This window comes from Notolabrus celidotus, chromosome 20, assembly GCF_009762535.1.
Source record: "Notolabrus celidotus isolate fNotCel1 chromosome 20, fNotCel1.pri, whole genome shotgun sequence".
Lineage (NCBI taxonomy): Eukaryota > Metazoa > Chordata > Actinopteri > Labriformes > Labridae > Notolabrus > Notolabrus celidotus.
The window spans coordinates 22,468,077-22,491,605 of NC_048291.1; the positions used below are offsets into that span (position 1 = coordinate 22,468,077).

The window sequence follows — 23,529 nt, forward strand, 5'->3', positions numbered from 1 at the left end:
CTTTGATTGTGGTCAGTCTGTCTCAATACTCCTCGAGTATTTTTCCCCTCAGATTTGACTTTGCATTACTTTTATTTCTGTTGACTACGTTAAATTCAGCACCTTTAGAGTAAGTCATGATTTTTGGAGTCTGAATCTCCACTGAGTTTTTCTAACAGGAACAAATCATGTATCTACTTCATCCTTCCCAAGCTTTCTCTAAAACCAAATAAATCCCTGACCATGTTATTAGAAACCAAAATTAGAATTTACCCATTTTGTATCTATAAATTATTACGTGGTAAACGGTGTGATGAGGTGGCGTAAACCCACAAAGCCTGAAGCAAATAAAATCAAAGCATTTAAAGAATCTTTAAATCATCCATGAAGTCTGATATTAAAGGACACAATCTCACAGTACATTATTAAAGGCCCTTTAGCCCCTTCCTGACATCAAACCCTGTTATTGGGAACATCACTTGGCATCAGAGAAAAACAAAAACATGGATGGAGCCCCATCTAGTGGATTCAGTATGGAAATTTAAGATTGAAATTTGAATTGATTTTATAAAGAAAGACTCTGAAAACGATTAGTCCAGTGGTGCAAACTGATGGTGATGATTGTTTTTAACTGTAATTTAGGAATCTGCAGATTATTTCCTTGATAAAGAATGTGGTATAGTTTTAATATCAAATATGTAGGAACATTTCACATCAAAGTTGTCATAAAGCTAAACATCACAACATGCAAATAGATAGTACAATCATGCTACAATTCAGGAGTGTCACAATTTTGACTGTAAAAGTATCCGGAAGTCACACATTTCTCCCGCCCTCATCAGAACAATCTTTCATGTCCTAATATATGTTAGTCTCTCCATTTTCAAAGATGGGGCATCCATACTTTTCCAACATAGTGCGATAGCTCTCTGAGGCCTGAAGAAGTCCAAAGTCCAGAAGTCTGATCTGTCCTGAACTCTGCCTAAAGTCCTTCGGATATATTCCAAGCACACAAAGTTTAAAATTCAAATGGACCTTGACACCAAACATCTCGGACAAACACCCAACAACATCCCTCAAAAACATCTGAATTTTTGGGCATTCCCACAAACAATGAAGTAAAGTTCCTCTCTCATCCAAACATTTAGAGCAACAACTGGTATACTGGCAGACATATAATGACGTTTGACGGGGGTTATGTCATTAACCACTTGTACTGAAGCAGTTTATATCTTGTATTTATGGTCTGATTTTGTGCTTTCAGACATGCATCATTCCATTCAGTCTCATCTATATCATCCTTTATGTCTATCTTCCATGCATCTAATTTATCTTAAGTGGTTTCAGTGCTACCTGAGACCAGTATATTATAATATTTGGACACTGGGCCCTCCCCTTTCAAATTTACAAGTGTTGTCTCAAGTACAATTACTTTATATGCATCTAGTTTATTTTCCTAGAGGAACTAACATAACTTTACTTTACTCTTTACTTTGTTACCTAACTTAAATAGAAATTTTGGGTATCTATACTTTACTGAAGTAATTATTTTTCAGACTTTTTACTTCTACACCTTAAATTTTCACGCAATTATGTGTACTTTCTACTCCTTACATTTTAAAAATAGCCTTGTTATCTTCCGCTCCATGAGACACGTTAATGCACACATATGGTTCTTTAATGTATTTGCAATGTACGGAAATGCATTCATTTTCAATGGGCATAAATGCGGCGGAAACAGGTGCAACCCAAAATTTCAACATTAAAATATTAATATAACATTATAGTCATTTAGAAAAATGTTTTTTTGGGAGTGGGGGTTGGACTCCGCCAGGGCTGCCCTTTGTCACCGGTTCTGTTCATAACTTTTATGGACAGAATTTCTAGGCGCAGCCAAGTGGTGGAGGGTGTCCGGTTCGGTGGCCTTGGGATTCCATCTCTGCTCTTTGCAGATGATGTCGTCCTATTGGCTTCATCGAACAGTGACCTCCAGCTCGCACTGGGATGGTTTGCAGCTGAGTGTGGAGCAGCGGGAATGAGGATCAGCACCTCCAAGTCTGAGGCCATGGTGCTCAGTCGGAAAAGGGTGGCTTCCCCTCTCCGGGTCGGAGGGGAGTCTTTGCCCCTGGCGGAGGAGTTTAAGTATCTCGGGGTCTTGTTCACGAGTGAGGGGAAGAGGGAGCGCGAGATTGACAGACGGATCGGGGCGGCGTCTGCAGTGATGAGGACGCTGTACCGGTCTGTTGTGGTGAAGAGGGAGCTGAGCCAGATGGCAAAGCTCTCAATTTACCGGTCAATCTACGTTCTAACCCTCACCTATGGTCACGAGCTGTGGGTAGTGACCGAAAGAACAAGATCGTGAATACAAGCGGCCGAAATGAGCTTTCGCCGCAGGGTGGCTGGGCTCGGCCTTAGAGATAGGGTTAGGAGCTCAGACATCCGGGGGAGGCTCAAAGTAGAGCCGCTGCTCCTCCAGATCGAGAGGAGCCAGATGAGGTGGTTCGGGCATCTGGTCAGAATGCCTCCCGGACGTCTCCCTGGGGAGGTGTTTCAGGCATTTCCGACTGGGAGGAGGCCACGGGGAAGGCCCAGGACACGCTGTTGAGACTATGTCTCTCAGCTGGCCTGGGAGCGCCTCGGTATCCTCCCAGAAGAGCTGGTGGAAGTGGCCGGGGAGAGGAGTGTCTGGGCTTCCCTGCTGAGGCTGCTGCCCCTGCGACCCGGACCTGGATAAGTGGAAGAAGATGGATGGATGGATGGATGGATGGAGGGTAGTGCACTATATGCCCCTGTGGCACAACATAAGCTTTTGTCCTTTATTGCATTTTTTTCCCCTTACATTACTTTTACTTTTACACTTGAAGTAGTTTTGAAACCAGAACTTTTACACGTTTACTTGAGTAAAAAGTTTGAGTTGATACTTCAAGACAGGTGAGGCCAGCAAGCTCAACAAGCTGGTTAAGAAGGCCCGCTCTGTGGTTGGCCTAGAACTGGACAGTCTGGAGTCAGTGGCTGAGAGCAGGTTGATGGACAAACTGCGAGCCATCCTGGATAACCCCCCTCACCCTCTCCATGATGAGCTGTGGCTGAAGGGGAGCTCGTTCAGTCAGTGCATCATTCCACCATGGTGCAAGACTGAGGAGGCCAAAGACTGCACCACGCCGACCACTGACAATTCCATTGTAACATTGTATATATATGAATATATAAATTGTATTCTATCTTTATTTATCTATTCTTATTTTTACTTATCTTATTTTATTACATTTCATTTTTATTTTATTTTATTTTATTTTATTTTATTTTACTTTACTTACTGAAACTTCTTCTTGATTGTACTTATGTCTGGGTTGCTGTAACAACTGAATTTCCCCCCCCGGGGGATAAATAAAGTAATATCTTATCTTATCTTATCTTCTACAGAAGTCTTTTTAAACTCTAGTATCTATACTTCTACTTGAGTAATGAATGTGAATACTTTTGACACCTCTGCTTAGTTATTACTTCTACTGACTTCACCTGGTTGCAATGGGCGCCTTATTATTGCTATTCACGCTCCATGCCAATTGGTACCGCTGTGGCGCATTGTCGACGTTTTCTACCAACATTAAAAATCAAGAAGAAGACGATGACGATGATTATGATGACGACGAAGAAGACGACGTCGCCGGAAAACGCCATTTTGCTGTTGGACAGGTCCATTGAAGAAGCGTCTAGAATCATCATCAAGGTAAAAAAAAGACATTATCCAGGACAATGTAGCTGTAGTTTGATAAAGATTCGATTTGATTCCACTTGGTTTGAAAACCAGTAGACAACTTGGGCTGTTTCATGTTCCTGCAAATCGTGTAAACTCGTAACAAGCCGTTTGAATGTCGTTAGCTGTTTCCTTAGCGGGGCTAACTGAAGCGACGTTGTGTTTGATGGAAGAAGTTCCAAAACATCTCATTAATGTCAACTTGTAGTGTCTCCTAAATCACAACACACGAGTGTATATGTCAGAGCCGTGTTTGTTACACACACAGTTCACCTCACGTTGCGTTCAGTCCGTGTTAACTTCATTGTTTTGATTCTGAAAACACAGCTAGGCTAGCAAGCTAACGTAAAGGCTAGCATATAACGTAAGTGAATTAAGCTAACCTAGCTTCTACAGCTAATGTTAGCTCACCGAGCTGAGGGGTTTATTCTTTTGGTGTATGTATTAATCCATCTTCCTTCAAGTCTATTACCTTATGTTCAAAATAAGATACAATTTACTGCCATTTGTGTGACATTTTGACTTGTGGACTCTGTGTCATAGAGTTGAATCCATCCTATTAGCTTAACCCTCCTGTTATGTTGCAGGTCAAATTTAACCCTTTTTAGAAGTCTATTTTAGGCAATATATGCCTTCCAAACCAGCTAAATGTAGCATAAAATCTGCATGTGACAGAAGAAGTGTCGTGTTTATTTATCAACATCACTTCATAAATAAATATGTGTCAATTTAGTGTTTTTAATGAATTTTTGATATTCGAAACACTATTTGGGTGGAGGCTTCAGATACGTTCTCTGAGTTCTCAGCCTCCTGCTGCACAGTATGTTATTTATTTTAGCACTTTTTGTTCTTTAAATTGTGCAAATAAATAAACATTAACATAAAAAGAAATTAAAGAAATTAAATTAAATAATCAAAAATCTTTGTCATGTCAAACAATTGTATTTATCTTTGGATTGACTTGTACTTATATAGCCCTTTTCTAGTCTGTCTGACCACTCAAAGCACTTTTACACTACTCACCACATTCACCCATTCATACCCATTCACTCACTGATGGTAGAGGCTGCTAATGTAAGGAACCATCAGTATTAGCTGATCTCTCATTTATACACATTCACACACCGCTGAACAACAGCAGGAGCAATTTGGGGTTCAGTGTCTTGCTCAAGGACACTTCGACATGTGACTGCCAGAGCTGGGATCGAACCGCCAACCTTTCGATTGCCACAGCAGCCCCAATCTTTAGGGCTCTCCAATGTACATTTAAAAAGTTTTAACATTAATTTGAATAAGAAAATGAGTGAGTTATCCTCATTGAACCATGATCTGTGAGAATTAAAGAACACCAATGGACCAAATCTTGATTTAAATGGTTAGTAATGGTGTTAAAAATTAGATTACATTTTGTGGGGGGTTCTGATACTTGGATAAAATTGACCCAGGAACTTTATTGCCGTTCCAGAGAAACGAACATGACAGGAGGGTTAAAACGGCGCATCATACGATACGATGTCCTTTATTGTCCCCGTAGGGACATCATTGCGGCACATGTGACTTGCTCTTTAAAAAAAATCACCACAATGACACAAGAACATACATAAATAAAAAAGAAAACATACAATAAATAATACACAGTCATACAACACACAGCATACTCTTAAAGAGAGAGCACCGTAACACTGTCTCAACTGTAACAGGCTATTTACTATTTAAAATTCTAATACAGATAAGCACAAAGGAGTTTTTAAAAATATTCAATTTACACTTGGCGACTCTTTACCTTCTTCCAGACGGTAAACGTTCATACTCAGAGTAAAGGATATGCAATAGATCTGCCCAAGAGCAGACTGCTCATAAATGGCCTATAGGGAAGGGTTGTCAGTCTTTCCAATGACATTCATGGCAGTCTGCACCAGGCGAGAGAGTTTGGTTTTTGGCTGAACAGAGAGGTTACCATACCATGCTGTCATCCCGTACCTGATGATACTCTCCAGTATAGCCTGATAAAACAAGAACAAGAGCTACATTTAGTGTTCAATGCTCGTTTGATTGAATTGTAGACTTAAATCTGAAGGCACTTAAATGACATTTCTGTCATATTGCTTCTCGATCATTTGTGAAGTCACATAACCTTGCTACGAATAACTGATTTGGTTATTTTGTAAATAATCAGCCTCTAAGATGTGCAGATCTGGATCACAATGATCCGTTTTAATATCTCAAATTGAGTATCATGAGTTCCTCTTGTCCTGGGTTGGGTTAACGGGAACCTGTAATTCCTGTTTGCTTTAGAGTGCAGCTCTGAACAGCAGGGTGGATGCAAACCTCATCCTGGCTCAAAATAAATATTTGTGATTCAAGTATTTTTAGCCCGACTCATTGCGACTGCTGCATTTCTTCGATATCATTCACCTCGGTTGTCCCTGCTTGACTGCATTATTGTGAATTGATGAGCCAAGCCCTTTATCATGTGGTCATAGTATCTGACATTTTACTCAAGTTGACACATGGGAGGTTTTGTTATGTCATTACAGGACTTTAATCCCAAGGCTGATGCATCTTTAATTCATATTTTAACACGTGAGATCTGACCTTTTTGATTGGGATGTTTGAAAAAAAAATGGGAAGAGAAGAAGCAAAGCAGAAGCTGTTTGCGGAATAAGTTGGCAGTAATCCCTCTACATAGTCCCTGCCCCCCTTTTTTTTACATGTCATCAGTATTTCAGGACACTCCCTTTATGAGTTAGTCCTGTTTAGTTTGATGAGGTGTTTATGATTTGGGTGGAGCCAAGTTTAATGTGCCTGCCATCTACCCCCAGTTAGAGGTTGTGTTGGAGTTTTTTTGTTGGAAGTCAGTTTGGCAAACAGTCCTAAAGACTCTGTCATTGTCTGTTTCCTCCTGGTGGTGTTATTTTCTTACATAATGATCAGCAACATTGCCAGATTGGTTGTAACTTTCCTCAAATGTAGAGCACAATATCATACCCTTTATTATCAAGTCAAACAGACTCAGAATGAGCTTGTATAAGAGAGGATCTCCCAATATTGCGGTCATCATGACTGACTGACTATAACCTACGGTGGCCCTGAAGGACAAAACAAATTTACAAAAGATGAAACACTTTTACAAAGTTGGAGACAAATTTATTTTTTGGAAAACATTTTTACATTTTGGAAAACAAAATTGCATTAGCAAAACACTTTTACCAAGGCCAAAACAAATTTACATTTAAGAAAACAAAGTTATAAAAGACGAATGACTTTCTCAAAGTTGGAGACAATTTTACAAACGAAAGAACACTTTTACTGTAGAGTCTGACTTCTTTTAGCCTGACTCCGTTATGCCTGAGGCTCTGTGGTCTGAGGCTGTTTCATCTGAATTCTGACACATGATGAAGGTTTTGCGGAGATATGACGGAGCTTTTCCACAGACATGATGCTGTTTCAGCTGAAGTCTGACACCTCACTCGGAGACCCGAGGATGTCCTTATATGTAAACCATGTCCCTCCGTTTGGTTCCTCTCCATCAAAACAAACTAATTGACCCCTCACTCGATCACTTCAGGTATTTGGTAAATTCCCTTTCCTTAAAATTGAAATGTTAATTTGTTTTCAGAAATGGAAAAAGTGTTTAATATTTTGTAAATTAGTTTTCTTAAATGTAAATTTGTTTTGTCCTTGGTAACAGTGTTTTTTTGATTTTGTAATTTTTGTTTTATAAAATGTAAAAATGTTTTCCAAAATGTAAATTTCTCTTTTGTAAAGTTGTTTTGTCCTTAAGGGCCACCGTAATAACCTGACCTGAGAACTTATTGTAATATGTGTTGACAATTGTGACAACGCCCTTTATTTCAACATATATCAGACTTTCTGGATCAATCTAAAACACTCAGCTGTTGTTCCATCTTGATCATAAGATCATGCATGTTAGACGATGAGAGAGAGATCAAGACAAAATGTGTTAAGGCACATCCCACTAACGGGTCAGGGTGGATCCACCACAGATGGTCTGTCGGTAGATAAGCACAGTGTTGTGGTGTGAATTTGTTAATGTTCTAGATCACCTCATTACTTCAGCAGTACCAGTGATCTCACAAGTTGAACCGTTACAAACAATAAACAAACCTAGCTTGTCTCCTTCTAGTTCCACACCCTCTTAAGTGGTTTGTGTAGTTATTGTGTAGTTTGAGGAAACAGGCTTTTGTGACTCATGGTTTGGGGATGGATTATCCTGCACTGCCTGTCACGGGTACAGACTTTCTTTCCGCCATGATGGATAATTGAGCCGACACTTAAATTGTTCACATATTCAGACCTAAACTTGTTCTATAGTTACTGGTTTTAATCGTCCTGTCGTCACTGAAAACAGATACACTCAGGTGTGGTTTATCAGACTTTTTCAATCCTCTAAAACAGTGGGTCTCAACTGGTCTGGTCTCGGGACCCACCATCACAACTTAGCAATAAGTCGCGACCCAAATCAAGGAACATTTTTCAATTTATCAAATTCATCTAATATAAAGATGGTGCAGTTTGAACCTGAGATACAGAATATCAGATTATGCCAACTAGGGATGGCCACGAGTAATTTCTTAACAATCAATTAATCGACACTCGATTAATTGATTGTTAAGAAATTACTCGAAACATGCATTTTTGTTATCAATTTTCCGCCACGTGGAACAAACATCATGTGGTCTCATATTACACTTGGCTATCAGGGAGATATTTTAGGTTTATAGCATGTTTCGATGTGAATCAGCTGTTAAAGGTGTTGCGCACAGCGGAGACGCTTAGCTGAGGGCTGCGGCTGCGCGTCAGGTCTCCACGTGCGCTTTTTAAAAGAGGATCAATACAAAACTGATAACAACAACACGAAGGTTGACAGCTTTAAACAGGACAGTTCCCCACCTTTGGATACGAAGGCAACAGACAGGTGGGAAATTCAGGTACGCTATGATTGCAGACCAACAACATCAGAGCTGTCTGAGCTTTTCTGACGCTGGACTGATTATGACCCGGTTGCACTCCTGGCTGACACCTGATCAAATACACGTTTATTTCTCTCAAATAGAACGAGTAGACAGAAAACTGGACACTGAGAGTCTGAAGTACTTTTCTGTTAGTAGTCTCAGCCTTCACTTTATCAGATTATGTCCGCGGAGAATATTTGTATGAGCCTGTCAAACATGTACCTGTATTCAATCCTGTGAGTTATATGCATTTTGTTGCTGTAGAAAATATAATTTAGGGGGAAAACAACGTATTTGACATGTTTTTGACGTAAGAAGAATGTTTTTTTTTTATCAATTAATCGATAATTGATCGTTAACATTTCCAAAAATCGATCATGGAAAATACTTTAAATGTACATCCCTAATGCCAACACACAAAATAAACAAGTGTACTGGTAAACCCAAAACGACCAGCAAGTGGCGATGCTAGAAGAAGAAATATGCCCTTTCACACTCTCGCTGCATTTTAATGTAAATCAAAACATGCATATTAGGGAAACAAGGTTTCAAGAATGCACAAACATGAAACAAGTCTAACTAGTGAGAACTAGTTTCAAAGAGATTCAAAAATATGTAGTTTTGGCATAACATAACATGTCAGAACAAAAATTATGCTATTAAAAGAGAGAAGAGTGTTTTGTTTCCAAATGCCGCTTTAATTTTGACTGCTTCATACTTTCACTTGCCAACACCTCGGTGCACACAACACACTGAGGTTTTTGGCTTCCTTTTTTTATCAATATAATAAAGTCCATATTTAATGTAGTCGCTGTATTATTTGTGTTTAGCCATGCTTATTTCCCATAAGAAAAAAATTACTTTGTCTTTTTCTACACCAGGGGTACTGAAATACTAACCTTGAAGGGCCACAAATACTTTTTTTCAATGAGCCAAAGGTCCATTTAATGAGGTCGGTCAGACCATATGCAATGATTCTGTAATATTCAAAACAAAAGGTCCTTTTCTTTCAGAATAACAACAAAAATTTGAACTACAGTTGTGCTCAAAAGTTTACATTCCCTGGCAGTATTTGTGATTTTTCTTGGCCATATTTCAGAGAATATGAAAGATAAGAGAAACTTTTTTTTCACTCATGGTTAGTGGTTAGGTGAAGCAAATTATTATCAAACAACTGTGTTTACTCTTTTTATATCATGACAACAGAAACTACCCAAGAAACCATACATTCTGCCAGGGTATGTATACTTATGAGCACAACTGTAAATGTTTTTTGTTGTTGTTGTGTGTTTTTGTGTCATACTTGCAGCTTTATATGATGATTTCAGTGCATTTATTTTGTAGTTCTTACGTCTGAATTTTGAGGAAATGTCTCTTCAAAATTCCTATGCTGCGTCTTATAATGCCGTTTCAAATTGGAAATCTTCAGCACAGCTATAGTCTCCTGCCACATTAAGCACATGGGCTTTGTGGTGGTTGGAGGGCGAGTGAATTCAGAAGTTTCACTCCATTTCTCTTTCAATCGCTGATTTTCACCGTCCACTTTTATTTGAGCAGCAAACTTGGAACACACCGTTTTCGTGCGTTCTATGCGAACTGCTCCATAAACGAAAGTGAAAGTTAAAAATTGCACTCGCAGCAGTGGACTCTAAGTGACCCAGTAACAGCCTGTCTGCGTATCGTTGACATGGAGAAACATGGTAAACACGCGGTGACCTGACCAAAACACAGAGTGAAGGAATAACCGTTCGGGGCCACAAGGGCCTCTGTTCTACACTGTAAAAAGCATGATGTCACAATTTTCATTTAAATTTTTTTTCCCCAGCCGAAGGCCCGCGACCCACTCAAAACGAGTCCGCAACCCACTTTTGGGTCGCAACCCACCAGTTGAGAAACACTGCTCTAAAACATAAATGGTGAACAGAAGGTCTCCATGTTTGGATAAAGTGAGAATCCAGGACATGTAACATCGTCAGCCGACAGCCATTCACAACACAATCTTTTCTCTGAGGAGGCAAGGAAACTCCAAGTCTCAACAGTTCCATATGACGTTTTTTTTCCTTCTTCATTCATTTTACGAATCATGAACAGGAGGAATGTGCTCTCATTTACTTCCCTGTGCTTATCACCTGGACATCTACTACACACATCTGAGCAGAACAAGCCGAGGCACGGTTTCTCTCCTTGTCAATGGTCCATTCCAAAAAGACCTTTAAAGGAAGCTGCAGGTTCAGAAACGCAACAGAACTACAGGAAGTGTTCTCTGGACCACATTAGGTCTTCAAATAACAAGAGAAGTTAACATCAAGCAGAGGCTGTGTGGGCTGCGTCTTGTTCATGAACTATGTGGATTAACCTGATGGTTCAGTGCAGGTTTACGCCTTTCCGACAGACATGTTAGACTCACTTGCTCTTTCTTGTGTTCTGCGTTTGTCCACCAACCTGGTGAACTGCTACAGAAAGATTTAGCAGCAACTTGTCAGAGAGGTTTATGATCAACCAGATTGCGAACAGTTGGCCGATTGTGTGCTGAATGATGTCGCATCATATTACCTAAGTAGCAAACTGAAACCATAAAGGTCTACAAAGAACATTTAAAGAACAGGGCATCCTCTTTGTTGAAGGTTGTTTCAATTTTTTCTTTGTTCTTCCTCAGGTCGGCCAAGATGGGACTTTCTTTCAGTAATCTTTTAAGCAAATTGTTTGGCAAGAAGGAAATGAGAATCCTGATGGTGGGACTGGATGCCGCTGGAAAGACCACCATACTGTACAAGCTCAAACTGGGAGAGATTGTCACAACAATCCCCACCATTGGTAACGTCTCTCCTTCATCTCTAAAATCATCACTCACACAGAGTGACGGATAAAAAAGACACTACAGCGTGACAACTCTTAACATGATCTCCTTTTCTTCTCCCTTCATCTGCAGGTTTTAATGTTGAGACGGTAGAGTACAAGAACATCAGTTTCACGGTGTGGGATGTGGGCGGTCAGGACAAGATCAGACCACTCTGGAGGCATTACTTCCAAAACACACAAGGTAAGAGACTTTCTGTTGTTTTCAGATCTTTAAAGTCTGGAAACCATTACCCTCTTTAGAATTAAAACATGACTGCTTTCGTTTCCAGGCCTCATCTTTGTAGTGGACAGTAACGACAGGGAACGAGTCGGGGAGGCAAAGGACGAGCTGATGCGAATGCTGTCTGAGGATGAGCTGAGGGATTGCGTGGTACTAGTGTTTGCTAACAAACAGGTGAGTTTATCAGAATCAGAAATACTTTATTTATCCGGGGGGGAAATTCAGTTGTTACAGAATGCCCTAATACACAGTATGAAAAAGTTAAAATATTAATATAAAGAAGGAATAGAATAAGATATAAATATGAATGAAATAATATAAATTGGTTTAATAATAATTATATACAGAAACGCTGGATAGTTACAGTTCGCTATGTACAAAAGCACTGGGAATGAAGGTATTGTATACAGGATGTTAAAGTGGCAAGGATATTGCACAGTGTATTGCACGTCATTGCACAGAGTACAGAATATAGTTCAGTCATCACAGGGAGGAGTTGTAGAGTCTGATGACCACAGGCAGGAATGACTTCCTGTGGCGTTCTGTGGTGCATTTAGGGGTATGCATTTATGGTCCTATTCTCCACACAAGTGTTAACTGGGAGTTAACTCTTAACTTTCTCTGTCTCTCTCTCCTCACAATGTTTTCTACTCGCCCAGGATCTGCCCAATGCCATGAATGCAGCAGAGATCACAGACAAGCTGCAGCTGCAGACTCTCAACAGACGAAACTGGTATATCCAGGCCACATGCGCCACCAGTGGAGATGGTCTCTACGAGGGTCTCGACTGGCTTTCAAACCAGCTAAAGAACACAAAGTGATTCATCATGTCACCTCGCTACTGTCATCTCTGGGACTGTACTGGTCCTGGTCCCATTCTTTATGTTTTCCTCTCTTTCATCTGAAGCGTTGGACCAGTTGGCCAGTGCTCCTCTGCATCTGTTCACTGTATGAGTGTTTGGATTAGTATTTTGGATAGATGAGTGTGTGTTGAGTGGAAGCAGTCCTGCTGTGCCTTGAACACAGTTATGTCTCAAACACCTCATCCCTCCACGATCACAGTCCAAAGGGACTTTTCCCCACAGACTACAGGCTCAGACCAGTTCCTTTAGGTTTGGTTGAGTTGAGTGCGGACTGTGTGGGATTTGTAGTCTTTTCGAGGGGTGAGGCCTTTTTAGAGGTGCTCCCACTCTGACTTTTTATTTTATTTTTTATTACAGATGGTCTTATTTCTCTTGTATTTAGATCTTTGGGTTTTCGTCTGTTTTCTTTTTATCATGATTTTTTAGTATTCTTTCATCGCCCGCATGACCTGGTTAGTTACGCATGACCTTATGTGCAAGGTGTGCAGTCTTGACCTTGACTTTAAATTGCTCCTGGGACCAAATTAGTGAGAGTCAGAAAAGGGCTTCTTGTGTTTGCTTCAGTTCATGATCGCCCCCTTCACGTGATTCCAGAGGATAAACCTTTTCTTGATCAAAAACTCAGCACTGCGATACATGGTACAATTTAATTACTCGTTTGCTCTGGACTATCGATACTGTAAATGCTTCCTCAATGCTTCAGGCTTTATGGCGTTTTTCCTGCATGTAGCCAGGACCAAGCTCCTGGAAGTTGACTATGTTAATTCCCTCTGATGCCATTTGCACAATCTCATAAGCTAGCACAACACAGGCTTATGTGAAGACAGTGGATTAGCCATCAGCCATAGCAATGAACCCATAGACAATAATATGTCGCATTGCTCTACACCAGCAGACCGCTAAAACATGCAAGTAGGCATGTTGCACCAGTTAACTTCACAGCAGAATATTTTTTCCACGCGTACTACGTCTCAAAGGCTCCAACCAGTAATTAACTTTGAACTCTGCACACCCCTCACTTACAACATTCATTTCCATTTTTTTTGTTTTTCTGTAATTGGACGTTTCCGTTCTTTCCCTCCATGAATTATTCTTTTGGGCTCTCCCCGGTATGGTATGATATGGTATTTCCTTAACATCTGCACGGTTCGTAGGATAAGTGACATGATTTGATATACAGCATCAAATATAAATGTATATATAATTTTCAGTGAGAAAATGTATTCTAACTTGAAGTCATCCTCATACCCTTGTTCAAACGTGAAGCTTTAATTTTCAACATTGTTTCTGTACAAATGACAAGGTATGTGCATATGTAATTCTTAATTATTCTTTATGCTTTTTTAATCTCATCGTGTGACATCTGATAAATGCACTATAATAAAGAGATCTCTATTGTACACGTCACTTACCGACTCATCATTCATATGACCGTTTCTCACAGAAAAGGACTTAATCCTTTTAAATTTGTTTTAAGTTAGCCAAAGAGGGGCTGATCTCATGTCGCACTGCACTGATGCAGTAACTTGTGGTAAAAGAACACCAACCAAGTATTGACTGTACACATGAACATACTTTTCTGAAGTTGGACATTTTAGTATTAAAATCCTTGTTTGATTGATCTTAAAAGTATATTCTAATAATTCAAGATACTCTATTTGTGGTTTATTTATGAGCTGTAAGCCAGGATTATCCAAATTAGAAAAAAGGTGGGAACATTTTAACTTTACATTTAGTTAAAGCTGCTGTTGGTAGTCACAGAATAAACATCTGTTCAGAGAGAGGGACTTCGAATGTGAACACTATCCCTCCCAACCATATCTCCTCTTATCCCCCAACACAGATCGGCGTGTGCAGTCATGATAGTGCCAGACTCATTACAAATCTGAGGGCGTAGTAGAGCCCGCCGCTTAACAATCAGGACAGATGATTGGAGATTATCTATGATTGGTCCATCATAACAAGAACGAGGGGAATAATAACCTTGCTTGATACAAAGACATTTTATAACACAGAGATTTCGCAATAGTCTCACATTACTCCACTTACCGATGAGTACCGATAGCCATTATGACCTTTTCTCCAAACCCAGCAGAAAAAAAAACGTTTTTTTACACCATTCCTGACAGTCTCATCACTTATATTAACTTAAATTGTGTTGCATTATCATGCTCAAATCATTAAAATGCATTTTGGCCTCATTGATGTTCACTGAATACAGAAGACGAACCAAGAACAGGATTTATTTCATTTATCAGGATAAAAAGAAATGTCAGAGCATCAACTCAGCACTTTGAAAAACCTGAAAAAGTCACACAACAACCCGTTTTTGTTTCTTTTTTAATCATGGTTTTGTCTGTAACATGGCACATGTTTACGATATATGAAATAATACAGAAACGTGAAAAAAAATGTAACAATATTCTGTGTTATGGCATTTTTTTTCTGCAACCACTGGAGGGCAGTGAACTCTTATAATTCTGGAATAACACATGTAAATTGGAAAGAAGATGCCAATGCTAAGACTTCAAAATAAGGACATAAGAAGACATGATGAAGAAGATACAGGATCAGTGTACAGTCATCTCTCCCTTAATGCAAGTAGAAGTAGAATTTTCCAGCCTAGACAACTGATCCTTGTATGGACAAATCTAACCTACAAGGGTGTTTCTATCATTTTGGTATTATTAACACTTAATAAACATGCAGATTGACATCTGGTTTATATGCACTAATCACTGATTTTTCTCCCTTCAGTGTGCACTGACGCACACATTTCCTGTTTCCATAGGAGGACCAAGCAGACCGACAGTTCCATCATTGCAAGAAAAATAAACCATAGAAACACCCATTGCTACCATCATCTTAAAACATGCTCACACACACATTTCTAACAAGATATAGCTTTCAGGGAAAGGTATGCATTAATGCAGACTCAGGCTCCCAAGGGGCGAAGATGGACAGATGGTGGCACTGAAGAAAAGGGTCTCTCTCCTGCAGACCACTGCTCACCCTCCTTTTCTGCTACATCTAGATTTCAGGTGGCCAATTCTCCATGGAGTTGTTACCTTGGAAACAGCACCTTATGTATTTATAGAGAGGGACTGAGTAGACATGGAAAAGAGAGGGCAGGAGACAAGACATGGAGAGTGAGACGTACAGGGGTGCAGACAGAAGGCAAAGTCGTTCTTTCTTTTATCAGAGCCCTTTAATTGAACAGAGGGCAGCCTTAATTAGATCATTGTACAAACATCATCTCTTACACTGGAGTCATATTAGCTTGATGACCTGATCCAGTGATGTATCATTGGAAAGGTCCTGCTTTATATCTTATGTGTTTTATGTTGAGCTGATATTGTCTTTTAACAGCGCTGTGGACCTGAATCACTGATTCAACATATCTACCCTCAAGTACGTGACATCTTCTCCTGCCATAATCAGCCTCAGCCTCCCACATCCCCTGACAATCTCACAAATCTGGATGGAGCCAGGAGTAATTCTAATAAGACATGTAAAATCATGCTCTCCACACACTCACACATAACTTGACCTTTGGCTCCTTCCACTAAATCTCACCTTGATGTGTGACATCACACCGAGTTTCACAGCTCATTCACCTCTCAGTCACCCACAATGTCAACTTTTCAGCATCCCTCTTTGCACCTCTGTCCTCCTGTGGAGGGTTGTAGCAAAGTACATTAACTCAAGTGATGTTCTGAGTGCGAGAGGAACTTTTGGGGATGACGTTTTTCCTTAATCCTCTACATTTCAGAGAAGTGGTGTACTATTGTACTGGCATTTGTTCTGATTGCTTCTTTTCAGATTTTAACATTAGATAAGCTTGTTAAATGCATTTATGAAGCCCATGGTTCCCAATCTTTTCGGTTTATGTCCCTCCTCTTAATTCTTGTAAGAAGCTGTACAAAAGAGAAGCTTCCTGTCAAATATTCTCAGTTGGTTCAATTTGAATTACTGTTTCAAGCCTAAAGGGTCAAACTATGCGTACAAAAAGAAATAAATGAGAGACAGGTCCAGAAATGAAAACAGAAGGTTAAAGTAGAACTCATCTTTTCCTTTTTTAACCTTTCTTCATCCAGATTTATCCCATACAGATCAGAGATCTCTTTTATAAGGATTTCTGACCAAAAATAGCAGCAACACAGCGGCACAGTTTCAACAATAAAACATTAAAACCCACACAGTAGATAAAAATACACAGAAATGACCCACTACAACATTTTAACAGAGAAAGCCCGAACTTGAGATTTTAAAGAGGCTTTCAAAACATTCAGGGTAACAAGTTTTGCAGTTTAAAATCAGTTTGTTGATTTTTCCATGGTGCAGAGAACCTAAAGGCATCCTTACCCAGCTCCATTCAGACTTTGGGAACAATGGATTGCATGATCCTTATCACATATAGACATGGATTCCATCCAAGATTTCAGTGGAGGAAAGGTAGTGTGGGATTCGCCCTGAATGGCTCAATAAATGAAGATATAACTATCTTTATTTATGGAGCCATTACATAAATGTCTGTGATTATCTGCTTCACTCATTGGATTTCAATCAATGAAGATCAATCAGAGAAGATGGAGAAGCAGCCACATATACAACCTCTATCACTTTTACATTTGCTTGTCTGCATGATGAATAACAAGCAACAAAAGAGTGTGCAAACATCTACATTTTACTTTTAGGTCTGTTTTTTTTTTCACTGCTGCATTCAGATATTCGGACATAAAACATTCATTCTCAGCGCATGCACATCGAACATTAACGGTCACTTGCATTTCTTGGCATGCAGAAGTCACAGAAGGTGCTCAGCAGTGAGTCTGTGGTTGGGCTGGTATTTTACATCCTGTCCATCCACCCACACACCAAAGGAGACAGAGTTCACTAGTGACTGCACCTTTCTATCCAGACAAGTCATTTCTAGCCTTTACTATTGCCATGGAAACACAGGATTTGTGCACTTGATTGGCAGTGGACAAACACTGAAGCTGAGAACTCTTAGGTTTTATAATATAGTTGAGTGTAGTCTTATAGTCGAATAAAGATGTCTCATGTGTGCTTAAAAAGAACAAACTAGATTATTATTTGTAAAGCTGGATCACTTAATCATTTAATCAAGAATTAATCTCTGCCAATAAATGCAGTTTGGACTTCTAATAACATATGGATCTGTTTTGGGGTTAAATGCTCATTTTGGGCTATGATTTGGATTCTCAGTAATCATATCATCTGCTTTTACTGTGATCACTGTGTTGTTGGCCTCCCCTTTTCACTTGTTGAGCCTGAACCTTCCATTTTTATACTAATTAAACTGGTGCAGCCTAGGGTTTAAAAATCCCCTCACCCCCCATTACAAGCTGCACAATTAAAGTAATGCTGCACAAAGATGCATAGTCACAGTCCAAAAATGTAATGCGCAGTTCTGCTGTAGGACTATTTTCAAATTTTGTAATTTAATCTTATGCAATGTCCCTTTAATTGAGTCAATGAGTCAAAAAGTCTCACCTGACTTGCACACTGCAAAAACTGAAATCTAAGTAAGATTGAATATCTCAGATAAGGGTGAAATTTGCTTATTTTTTGCCTAATAAGATAGTTTTTCTCATTAAGTAGTTTTATGTTATAGAGTGTTTCACTTGTTTTGAGTGTTTTGGTCCTAAATTATCTCAGTAAGATATTACAGCATGAGTAGCGTGGGTTTAATATATTCCCTTTTAAATTATCTTCTGAATTTGCTCTTCAAGTGTTTTAGTCCTACAACGTTATAATTGATTTTTTTTTAAATAAGTAACATGACAAATTAAAGAAATAAATCAATGACAAGAATGCAACATCCCCCCAGCACTGTGTTCCTAAGGATAACAATAAGGACACAATTTATTGTGAGGGATTCTTTTCTTGGACCACAGTACTACATCTACTACTTGCTTTTGTGCATTGCCTTTACACTGCTTGGCAGGACCTGCACCCAAATTGACTTTAAGCACATTGTTACTCTTACTGATCTTGTTTCCTCTTGTCTAGATCTTTGCTTGTGTTGTTCTTGTTCTCGTATGTGCATCGCTTTGGATAAAAGCGTCTGCTAAATGACATTGTAAGATTGTACCAGGCTGCACTCAAAATAGTACATCCATCAGACTGTTAAATAAAAGTAAAGATTAGTCACTTATATTCTGTTTACTGAAAACTCAAAGGATCTAGCACCCTTAATGTGTTCATGGAAGTCATCCCAGATTGACTGTTTTGCAAGTGCCTCAAATATGTGTTTAAGTACACATGAATAAATTAACCTAGTTATTTCACCACTGTTTATAGCCTTAAGTTCCTCTGCAGTATGCCTCCCTCTTGCTGTTTCCTTTTTCTTGGTTTGCCCCACACAGCCTCAAGTTGAGGGTAATAATATGCATTGGCTACAGGGATGTAAACATGTTTGTCTTCCACACAGCCAAAGTTTCTTTACTTGCATGTTTTTTATACTCTGCAGCTTCAGTCGGCAGCATTCTGTACAGCTTTAAGCTCTTAAATATGTTCTTTTGATCGTTCGTTGCTTATCAAAATATTTCTTGTCTGCTCCTGGCCATGCATTGTCTGAGTTCCCACAATTATTTGTTGCATGCTGACATATGGTCTCACATTCTCAACACAACCTGTTTTCAACATCCCCCCTGTGGTAGGCGCTACAGGGCCCTATACATCAAAAGGACTAGATGTGAGAGCAGTGTTTTCCCACATGCAGTCAAACCTGTGGTAATCAATCATGTATTAGAGAAAAAAAATGCCCTGATCCCTGAGGATTGTGACAATAAATGAATTTTAAACTACTCAATGTGCAACTAATGGCCACCTCAAGTTCAGCACAGGGTATATATTGGTCTGGGCTCACACACAGATTCCACAGATAAGTTGGATAGGCGTTGTGTCTGCTTCTGTAATAAGACTGATTGGTTTCATGAAACATTTTTCTCTATTGTTTCCTCAGCACTCCTGCAAATATTAAAAGGGGCGATGATAAATGTTTTTTCATATAATTGGAACAGTCTTGGTTCACTGCGTATTGCAGGTTCAGTGGATATATGGAGGAGTGATATTTATCATTGTGGATATACAGTCTTATACCTGTCACCTTTTTTGTTGTACCCACAGGATCTACCTGCTGCAGATCTAACAAGTAATTGCACAGTTTTCTGAAGGTTACAATAAAATATCAACAGTTTACTTGATGCATGTGTGTGCTGCATATGGAATGTTTATGCATGTTGTGAAGGAAAGATGGAAAGATGATTGATGCACTACGAGAGGTACCTTCTCTCTTTCTCACGGTTAAACAGCAACACAGTCGACAACCTTGCTGTTGAGGTTGTATTTTTTCTCTGCATCCAAGTCACAATGTCATTGACATCCTCCCCAGCCCCCCTCTAATAACCTCAGATGGCTAGTTTCCACTGAAGCGAGGGCAGATCTATTGTGCCACTGAATGTGCTGAAGGGGTTTCTGGGCCGATGAGCTCGCATCGCCGAGATGGAGAGGAGGAAGGAGGACAACCAGGACAAACTGGGCTCATATAACTCCTCAGGGACAACAAAACATTTCTCAATGCATTCATGTGCATTTTGTGAAATAACATCTTAAAGAGCCAAATATTTACAAACATAATTCACTACACCATACAGTTGGACCCAGAGCGAACACTTAAACAGCAGATGTAATTTTATTAGAAAACAGTGGCAGAGTACGCTCATCAACTCCACACATCCTACTTACTCAGCAAGTTGCACCTCTGCAATGAGCAGCTTCCTGCTCGGGATATGAGAGAAGCCCCGAGGCAAAACATGCCATCAGCACTACATAATCGCCAACAGTGTTTCTGGAAGTATGTATCAGACGATAGTATAGAAAGCATTATCAGATATGATGTGGAACGTGACCACCACAGTGTCCTTGGGCTGGGAATTCATTAGACCTGCTGCAGCTTTATGTTTATCTGTTTATCAGTTTTACTCAGGGAGACATCATGAAATATTGCAAACAGTGGAGACCAGGGATTGATCTCATGCTCATTATAATTGAATATTACTGATAATGAAATATAGATGCCTTCCTTAATAATGATAGTATTCAACTATGTTCCTAGTTCAAGTCAACCAGATTCAACTGAAGGTAATGTTTCTTTAGTCTTTGTGAGAATATCCAACCAAGGACGAGTTCATATTCCAGCAGGTATCGATTAGTGCTGCTGTGAGATAAGATGAGCAGTACACTTTTGTACATGTGCAGTGAGTGGTTTTGAGCTGGTATATAACAGACAGACATTAATACTGATGCCTCCCAGACCTACAAAAGAAAACCAGACATCCACAAGAACATGAAGTACTGTCACTGCTGCTGGTCTGATTTCAATGTAGTGATTTCCAGCATGCACGCCAAAAGACTCACATGTTCTACAAGTTTCACTGTGAGTTGTGCATCAATCACCTAAAAAGAGGCAGGTTGATTTTACTTTATAGAATGCTACACAAGAAATGTCATGTTTAAGACAGATACAGGAAATAGAGGTACCACTTTATGCCAGGGGATGCCAAAGAGACTAAATTAAGGGCTCCTAACGATTGCTTTAAGATACAGGGTATAAGATTTTGAATAGATATTTGGATATACATATAAGTGCTGATTTTACCAAGAATACCTGAGATTTTACTACTTCAAAGTCGTCCCCCCTCTCTTAGATAATCCTGCATCAGTTTTGTAAGGGAATTTCAAAGATAAGTTTTTGGAGCCATTGAGAGCATAAGCTGCTTGAACATTAACAGCTGTGGTATAATTAAGGTACTGAGAACCCAGGCTCTAAACCTATCAGCACCCTGCAGTCATGTCATTTTATGCTTCAGGAGAAGTAAAGTATATTTCCCCCTTGTCACTCCTTTAAAACTTTAGAGTAAAACTTTGAAAAAAAAAAGTTCAAATCTTAATATTGCTTCCTATGAGATAGACCCAGCCTTTGCAGGCAGTCCTATTGTATAGCAACCTTGAAAGCCACCAAACTAACTAAGTTAACTGACATCATGTAACTTAACCTATAATTGTAAACCTAAATGAAGCCTCAAAGCCTTTTTTCATTCTTCTGACATATGCATTGCCAGCTGCTTGATTGAATTGAAAAGATAAGAACCATGTAGCCAAGGCAAGGCACTTTATTTGTGTAGCGCATTTCATACACGAGGGCAACTCAATGTGCTTTACATTAAAACATTAAAAACATTGGAAACATTCCGACAAGCATAAAAGAGCAGAATTAAAATGACAAATATGATAAAACAGAAAAGAAAAGGATAACTAGAAATATAGTAAAGTAAATTTAAAATTTGCATTTAAAGCAAGGTTAAAATAAGCTAAGATAGGAAGGCAGTGGCAAATAAAAAAGTCTTAGTCTTTGATTTAAAAGAGATGAGAGTTGGAGCAGACCTACAGCTTTCAGGGAGTGTGTTCCAGGTATGTGGTGCATAATGACTAAACGCTGCTTCACCATGTTTTATTCTCTGACTCACAGAACTGAAAGCAGACCAGTACCTGATTACCTCAGAGGTTGAGATGGTTCATTCAGTAGCAGCAGATCAGCAATGTATTTTGGGCCTAAACCATTCCGTGCTTTATAAACCCTCAGCAGGATTTTACCGTATATTCTCTGACAGACAGGAAGCCAGTGTAGAGATCTAAGAACTGGAGTGATGTGATCTAATTTTATGGTACTTGTTAGGAGCATTCTGTATGAGCTGCAGCCGTCTGATGGACTTTTTAGGAAGTCCTGTAAAGACACTGTTACAGTAGTCTAGTCTGCTAAAGATAAATGCATGGACGAGCATTGTGCTGAGACATAAGTCCTTTAATCCTTGATTAAAATGTATTGTGTTGTATTCCTTGTGTGTCTTTTCATTCATGTTTCTTAGTGAAGTTTGTTGTACTTCCTGTTTTATTTTGTAGTTCTTGCCCCCTGCCAGTCTGGTTTAGTTGCACTTCCTGCCCTTATTTTTCCCTCCACTTTGATTGCACCTGATTAGTTTCACCTGTGTCCTGTGCTGCTCACACCTGTTGCTCGTTACCCAGTGTGTATTTAGTCCCTGTATTTCCTCCCTTGTGTGTTGGATCATTATGGTTGTCTCCTGTGTTCCCTGTGGCTTGTGTTTCACCTTCTACCTAAAGTTTCCTTGAGTTTTTCTTTGGACCTTTTTTGATTTTCTTAATGGACATTATAATACGTTTTTGTTTGATTTTTGCTTTTGTAAATGGACCTCCTTTTGTTTTTCCCCCTACGTGACATTGCTAGGTTCCCTCTGTATTAACCCAGTTTATTGAAAAGAAAGAACCCAGAGGAAAATGTTCCTGCTCAAGGCTTTCTCTTCTAAGTCTCCGGAGACCAAATTGAGATTCTCACTTCAGCCTCATTCAAGTTTCAAATTGTTCTCATTAGTTTCTCCTAAATTCACTAGGAGAAATAGTTGAGACCATGATATGAGTCTTATTTGAGACTTAAATGAGAGATCTCATTAATGGCTCATTTTCTTCTCTTTTTTTAAATATATTTTTGGCCCTTTCTGCCTTTATTTGACAGGACAGCTGAAGAGAGACAGGAAATGTGGGGAGTAGTGAGGAAATGGTTGACTGGCCAGGAATCGAACCAGCAACCCCTGCGACAAGGACTGTAGCCTTGTATGTGAGCTGCTTAGACCACTAGGCCACCAGCGCTTCTGCCAATCAATCTCTTGAATTGTAACAATCTGGATAAATCTGGTCGGGCCCTTTTTGCGGCCCATATTTTAAATAAATGGTCGGTCATACCTGGTATGAAATCTCTATCTTTTGTAATTTCTC

General features: G+C 39.5%; 1 protein-coding gene across 1 annotated transcript; it reads left to right on the forward strand.

Moving 5' to 3' along the window:
• Window positions 1–3,651: 3,651 nt before the first annotated feature.
• Window positions 3,652–14,061, forward strand: arf2a (ADP-ribosylation factor 2a). The gene is made up of 5 exons (XM_034711125.1): window positions 3,652–3,709; window positions 11,369–11,526; window positions 11,642–11,752; window positions 11,841–11,965; window positions 12,451–14,061. The coding sequence occupies exons 2-5, from the start codon at window positions 11,379–11,381 to the stop codon at window positions 12,610–12,612; spliced, it is 546 nt and encodes a 181-aa protein (XP_034567016.1). The 5' UTR covers window positions 3,652–3,709; window positions 11,369–11,378; the 3' UTR covers window positions 12,613–14,061.
• The last annotated feature ends 9,468 nt before the right edge of the window (window positions 14,062–23,529 follow it).

Excerpts from the sequence above, each read along its gene's own strand:
- arf2a (XM_034711125.1), top strand. The coding sequence starts at position 11,379 with ATGGGACTTTCTTTCAGTAATCTTTTAAGCAAATTGTTTGGCAAGAAG. Across the intron at positions 11,527-11,641 it reads CACAACAATCCCCACCATTG|GTTTTAATGTTGAGACGGTA; the intron begins GTAACGTCTCTC and ends CTTCATCTGCAG. Across the intron at positions 11,966-12,450 it reads TAGTGTTTGCTAACAAACAG|GATCTGCCCAATGCCATGAA; the intron begins GTGAGTTTATCA and ends CTACTCGCCCAG.